This window comes from Crocuta crocuta, unplaced genomic scaffold (genome assembly GCF_008692635.1).
Source record: "Crocuta crocuta isolate KB4526 unplaced genomic scaffold, BGI_CrCroc_1.0 scaffold77, whole genome shotgun sequence".
Lineage (NCBI taxonomy): Eukaryota > Metazoa > Chordata > Mammalia > Carnivora > Hyaenidae > Crocuta > Crocuta crocuta.
Window position 1 is genome coordinate 210,737 of NW_027532172.1, and position 8,689 is coordinate 219,425.

The 8,689-nt window shown below is 56.1% G+C and overlaps 1 protein-coding gene across 1 annotated transcript in view; it reads left to right on the plus strand.

Moving 5' to 3' along the window:
* Positions 1 to 1,154, plus strand: part of AP1M1 (adaptor related protein complex 1 subunit mu 1) — a 29,311-nt gene extending 28,157 nt beyond the window's left edge. Inside the window, exons 12-13 of the mRNA XM_077776991.1 lie at positions 153 to 228; positions 309 to 1,154. Of these exons, the coding sequence (XP_077633117.1) occupies positions 153 to 228; positions 309 to 331 (99 nt within the window). The 3' untranslated portion in view covers positions 332 to 1,154. The remainder of the gene's footprint in view (positions 1 to 152; positions 229 to 308) is intronic.
* Positions 1,155 to 8,689: the final 7,535 nt, after the last annotated feature.

The window sequence follows — 8,689 nt, forward strand, 5'->3', positions numbered from 1 at the left end:
GCTTGCCTGCTCCTCCTCACAGCCTCCCCCCCCCTCCCGGACCCTCCCCACCTCTCCCTGCCCCTCCCGGGCCCTCCCCACCCCGCTGCAGCCCCCGAGGGAACGATGGGGACCAGTGCGTCCCTACTCAGGCCCTGCTGCCCGTGCCCTAGGTGCGCTACCTGAAGATCATTGAGAAGAGCGGCTACCAGGCTCTGCCGTGGGTCCGGTACATCACTCAGAACGGAGGTGCGTCCCCAGGCGGGGGGGAAGGCGGCCCCTCCCCCAGGTGCAGAGCATAAACCTGACGCGTCCCTCCCTGCTTCCAGATTACCAGCTCCGGACCCAGTGAGGGGCCCCGCGGCTGCTGCTCCAGATGGGGGCACCCGCAGGAAGCACCTGCCAAGCCTGCCGGATGGAGGAGGGGCGCCGCCAGCCGCCCTCCCACTCCTCCCGGGACCCCTCCTCCTCCAGGCGCACCTGCTCTGCCGGTGCCACTCTCGTCCCTGAGGCCCCTTCTCCCAGAAGCGGCTCATCTTCGAGAAGTCTCATCTCTCTGCCCGAGTCGGTTTGAGGGGAAGGAAACGAAATCTTTCCCTCCAGTTATCAAGTACAGCCTTCTGTGCTGTTTAGCTCCCAGGCGCCAGAAAGATGCGAAATGCTTGCCAGACTGCCGGCCGCTCGCAGCAGGCGCCGGGCCCGCGGGGCCGCTGTTTTATTGCCGTTCAGCCGAACGTCGTAGGCTTGTAAGCGTTCCTAGACTTCGTCTTGTTCGTCCATTGCTGTTTACGTGACCCTCACTGTCCGCGCCTCCCGCCACTTGTCCCTAAGCTCCTGGGCAGCACTTCTCGCGGGCAGGACCACACCCCCCGCCCCAGCACCAGCCCTGGGTGACCCTCCAACATCCGGCCGGAGCCTCACGCTCAGTTCTGTGGCTGCACCTTCTGACTGCTCCGGGGGGCTGCCGGCCTGGACGTCAGACTTCAGGAGGTGCCTTCCAGGGTGAGCTGTGCCACACGAGGACATCACCCGGCCACATCAGTGTTTGTCCCCTGGGGGACCGCCGGCCCCGGAGGGTGGGGGTGGGGGGCACAGGCCACCCTGCTTGTGCTGGGTCACCGCACCACCACCCTGTCTGTGTCCGTGTCACGATTACATTAAATTCCATTACTTAATCCCTGCCTGCCCTCCGTCTGGTCAGCGTGTTGCAGGCTGCTCTGGGTGGCCAGGGGCGGGTGCCGGACTCACATCGAGGTCCTCTCCGAGCTCACTAGAAAGGCATGTTCACAGACACCCCCCCCCCCACCAGCCTGCCGGCAGAGCCTCTGGGATCAAGGCCCAGGAGAGCACTTAACAGTTTCCACCAGTGACTCACATGTGCACTGGAGTCTGAGAACCGACGCCTGGTCCTCAGTGGGGATTGTGGCGGGCGCACGGGCGGGAAGCGCCCTGTCTCCCCCCGGCAGGCACCGCGTCTCACCCCACTGCCCCGCTGGGCCTTGCCCGGCTCACCCCTGTGCCTCTCCCCGATCACCCGGTGCCCCCTCTGAGGGCTGGTGGGTGTCAACCCAAATACAATCTTGCCCTTCACCTGCGGTGGTAAAGGACGCTGCCCGGGGCTCAGGCCACTGCCCTTCAAGGCACCCTTGATGCCTTGCCCACATCCACACAGGCCCTGATGGCCTCTCTCCTGAAGACCCTGGGTCCATCACTGCCACCCTGGAGGCCAAGCCGCGGCCTCCAGGGCCCTTGTGGGACAGAGGTCATCCACAGGGCGGAGTGGGGCCTCTGTTCCCAGCAGTGCCTGGGACAAGGCTTTCCAGACCCTCCCACTGCGGGCGTGTGCATACTAGATACAGTAGGTGTAAGAGGAAGATGGGAAATGATGGGCTAAGCACCTGTCTCAAGTTAGGAAAAGAACAACAAAATAAGCCTACGAGCATAGAAGGAAGGAAATAAGCAGAACAGGGAATAGAAGGCAAACATTCAATAAAAAGCAGAACCACGTGTTGGTTATTTTAAAAGATGAATGGAATTCAGAAGCTGCTGGGAGATCTGATCAAGATGACGAGAAGGCCCGAGTCACGGTTGCCGGAAAGTAAAGACCTGGCTTTTCAGAGGCCAGAGCAGGACGGAGGCCGTTTCATACCGGCGGTCAGGCTGCCCTGGGCCGCGCGCCTGCCCCGGCCTCAGCCTCCCGGAGGAGGGGCTGTCCCTTGTCCTGCGCGGGGGCGGGGGAGGATGCTGTGAGTGGCTGGGGGCCGGCACCCTGGAAATGTCAGCTAACCTGGACAGGTTCCTAGGGGCGAAAAAACTGACTCAAAAAAAGGGAAAAAATCTGAATAGTCCTGTAAGCAACTGAAGAAACAGAACCAATCAGAGCTCTGGACCCAGATGGTGTTACTGGAAAAGTTCCACTGAACACTCGAGGGAAAGAAAAGAGTTTAAGACTCTCTCAAAGAGTAGAAAAATAGGAAACATTTCTTGATTCATTTTGTGAGACCAGCATTTCCTCAAAACAATATGAAACAGGAAAATTCTAGACTAACCTCACTGACGACTGTAGATGTGAAAATCTTAAATAAAATTGAAGGGGGGGCCCCTTGGTGGCTCAGTCCATTGAGCGTCCAACTTTTTTCGGCTCAGGTCTTGATCTCAGAGTCATAAGGTTCAAGTGCTGCATGGAGCGCCCAGCGTGGAGCGTACTTTAAAAAAAATTATCACTTCAATAGGTGCAGGCAAAAGCTTTGATAAAATTAAGCATTCATTCATGATCAGAAAGAATAAACAACCCTTAAGCCAGCTACAAACTATTGACAATAGTACCCGAAACGAATCCCATTAATAGTGGGAAACAAAAAGTACACAAGGCCCCCAGGGGAACTTTATGGAGTGTGTTTAGGGAAGACATGATGGAGAGAGAGGTACGCCATGGGCATCGAATGACCGTCTCAGTACCGAAGATGCCAATATTCCTCGTGGTAGCCAGCATAGTGCCTCCCCAGATGTCCGCGGTCCAGTCCCCAGAACCTATGAATATGTTAAGTTGCATGACGAGATTCAGATCTAAGAGGCTGGCCGTGATGGGGGGTTACCCTGACCGACATGGTGGGTCCAGTGTAACCACAACGGTCCTTGACAGTAGAGGGAGAAGCGGAAAGTGGCGGTGTGCGAGGGGCCTGGGGTGTGGAGGAAGCAGTTGCCAGCCAGGGGTGCAGGCAGCCTCCAAAGCCGGGAGGGATCGAGATGAGTCCTGCCCGCACCGTGGCTTTATGTGCTCCAGTGAGACCGTCTCAGGCTTTGGACCCTCAGGATGTGTAAATAAATCCGTGTTGTTCGACGTTTGTGATAATTTGTTACAGCAGCAATAGGAAACGAACAGACTCTTCCAAACAACTTGTAGGTTAAATGCGTTCACAGTCAAAACCCCAGTCACGTGTGTGTGGAACTTGACAAGCAAACTGTAAAACTTCCATGGGAGGTCAAGAGCCAAGAATAATAAAGAGTCTTGAAGGAGAATAAAACAGGATGACCCATTTGGACATCAAGACTTACTTCATTAATAGTAATTAAGGCACAAAATAGGGGCCCCTGGGTGTCTTAGTGTGTTAAGCGTCCAACTTTGGCTCTGAACTGAGTGTGGAGCCTGCTTGGGATTCTCTCTCTCTCTCTCTCTCTCTCTCTCTCTCTCTCCCCCCTCCCCCCATCTACATCCCTCCCCCACTCGCGGTCTTTCTCTCTCTCAAAATAAATTAAAAAAAAAAGACACACAGGGGCGCCTGGGTGGCTCAGTCGGTTAAGCGTCCGACTTCGGCTCAGGTCATGATCTCACGGTTCGTGGGTTCGAGCCCCGCGTCGGGTTCTGTGCTGACAGCTCAGAGCCTGGAGCCTGCTTCACGTTCTGTGTCTCGCTCTCTCTCTGACTCTCCCCTGCTCATGCTGTCTCTCTCTCTCTCTCTCTCTCTCAGAAATAAATAAAAACATTAAAAAAAAAAAAAAGACACACAACAACACACAGTGTGAGTGCTTTAGAATGAAGTTCAAAAACAAGTTCAACCAAGCCGTACTCTTCAGGGATGCTCCCACCACAAGGGGCAAATGTAGAGAAGGGAAGAGGACATCAGAGTGGGTCTGCCTCGGGGGGAGGGCGGGCAAGCACAGGGGCTCTGAATGCCGGCCACACTCTGTTTCCTGAGCGGGTGGTGGTGACGTGGGTGTTTGCTCCATAATTCTGTTAAACTGTATGCTTGTGTTCTATGCGCTTTCCAGTATGATGTTATAATGCCCCCAAATTTAGTGCCTCAAAAATCAGATGATTTTAATGTCAGTTAATTCCAGAGGATCAAAAAAAAGATGGAAAGCCCCCAGGTCATTCTTTTAAGCAGCCGGCACTTGAATGCCAAAACCAGTTCAGGATGGTAGAAAAGAAACCCCGGCGAACCTTACGAATAACAAAGCCAAACTGCTAGACAAAATATTAGCGTCCAGGACGGAGCAGCGGCCGATAGCATCCTATGCGGTGACTAAGCAGGGTTCATTCCAGGGACGTGGAAGGCTTCCACAGAGGCCACCCAACCCATGTAACTTGTTCCAGCACCAAACCAAACCATACCCGTTAGTTCCAGAAAGAAATGTTAAGACACGGCCGACCTCCCTAATGGAAACGAGCCCAGAAACAGAAGGGAGAAGCTTCCCCACTACAAACGATCCCACTTCCCGCCAAGCATCAGAAAGGGCCCTTCTTGGAGCAGGAAGGGAGGCTTTGGCTGCTGGCTTCCTCCAGCAACGTGCAGGGTGGGCAGGAAGGGCCAGGAGCGGGGCCCCCGAAGCCCCGGGATCTCACAGGTGCGGCTGGGAGCTGCACCTGCGATCTCCGCTAGGGGCTCGTGGAAGTAATGTCCCCGCTGTCCCGCCGCCCTGGCCCGAGTTCCAGCACAGGCCCTGCACAGAGACGTGTTCGCGGCGGCCCCCGCAGCCCTGGTAGAGCGAGCAGCGGGACACAACCCAAACGCAGCGGGGGAGGGAGGGCCCAGCAAGTGCCCCTCCAGGCGCATGTTCTGCTCACTCGGTGAGCGGCCAGGGCTGGGTGTGCTGACACGGCCACTTCCCACAGCCGGGCTCAGTGCACCCCCGCCCCCCAGAGCTGAACGTTCACCCCCCAGCCCGCGACCCCACAGTTCCACCCCTGGGCAAGTGACCCAAGACGAGTGAGCCCGTGAGTCCATGGAGAGACACTGATGGAATGATCGCAGCGGCCTGACTCACGATGGCCCCAAGCTGGAAACGCAGACGGTGGATGCCCCACGCAGCCGATGGGACACAGCGACGGAAAGGCACAGAAGCCCACTCCACGCCACCAGGGAAGGGAGCACGGGCACGAGCGACGCAGCGACCGCCGGGGGCTGGAGGGAAACTTCCTCAGTTCTTCAAAGCTTAAAAACTAAAAATATTAATAGTTCACAAATATGAACGATATTAGTGAAATGAGCAGATTGCAGGACACTGTCCATTATTTATACGGAGTTTAGAATCACACAAATATTGTTTATGGCCAACATAGTACGTCATAAAGTATAAATTATACGAAGGAAGGACTAACTCAAGTTCTGGACCGCGGTACACTCTGGGGGTGGAGAGAGACAGCCAGAGACCGCGGGAAGCCAGAGACTTCCGGTCAGTGGCCCGTACGTGGAGATTTGTTCAACACAAAGGGTATCATCATNCTAAGCCACCCAGGCGCCCCATGGCCTAAGATGGCTCTTAACAAAGGTTGCAATTCAGATCCCATTTCTTCCCTGCTCCAAATCCCACCATGGCTCCCCAGTGCCCTCAAGAGTGAAACCCCTCGTCCTGTGGGTCTAGCCCAGGGCGGGCTCTGGCTTCCACTCACACCCCCCTTCCCTCCGCTCTCGCCACCCCCGCCTCTCCGCCCCGAGCTTGTCTGCCCTCGGAGCCTTTGTGCCTGCAGTCCCTTCCTGGGGCACCCTTCTCTTTGCCTCCTCCCTGACACCCACAGCTCAACTCGCATGTCGCCTTTCCCCGCTGCCACTCCAGCTTGTCCCCACACGCGCCCCTCCGTGCAATTGCTCTTTGTCCCACATTTTCCTGTGTCCCCATCTGCCTTAGAAGACCCTCAAGGGCAGAGCTCCCTGTCTGGTTGGTCACTGCTGGGCTCCAGGGCAGCGTGGGGCTGGGACGGGACCTGTGGACGTGACCTGTGGACGCGCCCCAGGTTCTGCCAGTCATCGCCACAAGGGGGCGCCTACAGGTCAGAAATCAACACGTGGGTACCCAGGACTTGGGCCACCTGGAAAGGTGAGCAGGACAGGGCCTCTCTGAACACAGGGGTGCCCCGGACCCCTGCTATCCTTCCTGGGGGTCCTCACTGCAGCCCGACTGTGACAGATGTGGACACTGAGGCTTGGGAAGGTCACAAAGGTGACAGGTCCTGAATGCCCCCTGATGGCCCTGTGGTGCCTTCTCGGACCCGGTGGAAGAAGCTAGGGAAGCAGATCTCAGGGTGGTGCCTGTGATCCCCTGTGGCCATTCTGTCCCGGCCAGAAGAACCAACTCAGGGCCAGCCCGGTGTCAGGCTGGTCCCCGCACCTCAGGGAACCCCAGCTCAGGGCAGGCCGCCCAGTGCCCGGCTCAGCCTGCAGCCCCCACTGTACACAGGGGAAACTGAGGCCCAAAGACAGGCCAGAATGGCCCTCAGGCGCCCCATGCCCAGTGCTGCCCACTCAGCCTGCTCTGGCTGCCCTCTGGGGTGGGGAAAGGGGCCTTGGAGGAGGGTGGGCAGGGTGCCCCTCACCCACTTCCTTCCAGCTCCTTATTCGACAAACAGGGAACTGGTCTGCCTCTCACCCAGGCCTTCTCAGGGTCCCCAGTCCAACACTGGGCCCCACCGACCAGCTTCCCTGGCTGTGTGACCTTGAACGGGCCCCTTACCCTCCTCTGGGCCTGTTCCCAGTCTGTGTTGGGGCCGCTGCATGCCATTTCGGTGGCAGAAAGAGTCTCTTGAAGAAGGAAGTTTCAGATTGTTGTCAACCAAGTGCGAACTTCTCAGTTGCCCTCTCCAGGGGCCGCGATCCTTCCAGAAGGCGCGAAGACCGTGGGGCCACCAAATCGCCATCGTCCTTCAACCGAGGTGAAGTTCACATGACATAGAGTTAACCGTTTTCAAGTGAGCAAATCTGTGGCATTTAGGGCATTCACAGTATTATGCAACCACCACCTCCCTCTGATTCTAGAACATTCTGTTGCCCCAAGAGGAAACCTGGCCCCATGAGCAGTCGCTCCCCTCCCTTCCCCCAGCCCCTGGCAACCACCAGTCTGCCCTTCTGCCTCTGCCCATTTACCTCTTTGGACACTTCATGGAAACGGAATCATGTGGTATTTGTGCCTTTGAGAGTCACTTCTTTAGCTCTGCAAGGTGTTTGTCCACATGGTAGCACATGGCTTCAGTGTCTCACTCCTTATTATGACTAACGTGCCACCGCGTGGATCCACCATGTTCGTTCATGCGCTCAGCCACTGAGGGCCACTTGGGTTCTTTCCACCTTTTGAGGACTGTGACCAGCACAGCTGTGATAGCAAATAGCCGTCGGAGTCCCCACCTTCAGTTCTTTGGGGTCTATACCGAGGAGGGGAATTGCTGACCATATGGTAATTCACGCTTCATTTTTTGAGGGATTTCACTGTTTGTTTGTTTTAATAAGGCTATGAGGCCATGGCACCTGGCCAAACTGGGCATACTGTGCCTGGAAATTTCTGGCAAGTTCTTTTGGAGGAGCACTTTCCTCTGTGCCAACCTGCCTCTCCCCTCAGCCCCTGCTCAGCCCCGAGTGAGCACCCCCCTCCTCACAGTGACCCCGGACCCCCAGCCTCCCTCCCTGCCCTCCCAAACCTCAGAACAGTGGCTACATGCTGCTTCACATCCACATCACCACATGGGTTTTTTTTTTTTTTTTACTTTTTTAAATGTTTATTTATTGTTGAGAGAGAGAGAATGANTTTAACCGACTGAGCTACCCAGGCACCCCTTTTACCACATACTTTTAATGCTACTGATAGTTGATGTATTTAAAGTCTACCCAATTTTTTTGTTTAAGAGATTGTATATGCACTTTTGGGCTTCTTTATTTAAATCTTTTTTAATTTTTGAAAGAGAGAGAGAGGGAAAACTCATGCAGGGGAGGGGCAGAAAGAGAGGGAGACACAGAATCCGAAGAAGGCTCCAGGCTCCGAGCTGCCAGCACAGAGCCCAACGTGGGGCTGGAACTCCCTAACCGGGAGATCACGACCTGAGCCGAAGTCCTGAGCCGAAGTCCGTGCTTAACCCACTGAGCCACCCAGGTGCCCCGTGTATATTCCCTTTTGGGTGGTGATAAAATAAAGCAGCAAAATGTACCAAATACTCAGATCTTGTGTGAAGCTTGATGCATATTGACCTCTGCGTGTTCAGATCAACACGTAACACCCCTCCCTCCACTCCCCGCCCCCAGCCAGCCCCCTAGGCTCCCTAGATCATCCTTCCCTCCCTTCAAGAGGGAGCCACGCTTCTCTCAGCTAACACCACTGCCTCACCTCCCCGTTCTCCAATTCAGGCAAACAGAACCCCACAGTGGTGTCCTGTTTGGGGTCGGGCCACTTCTGCTCGGCTGCATGACTTTGAGACCCATGCCCTTCCCCCCCCCACCCCCCCCACCCC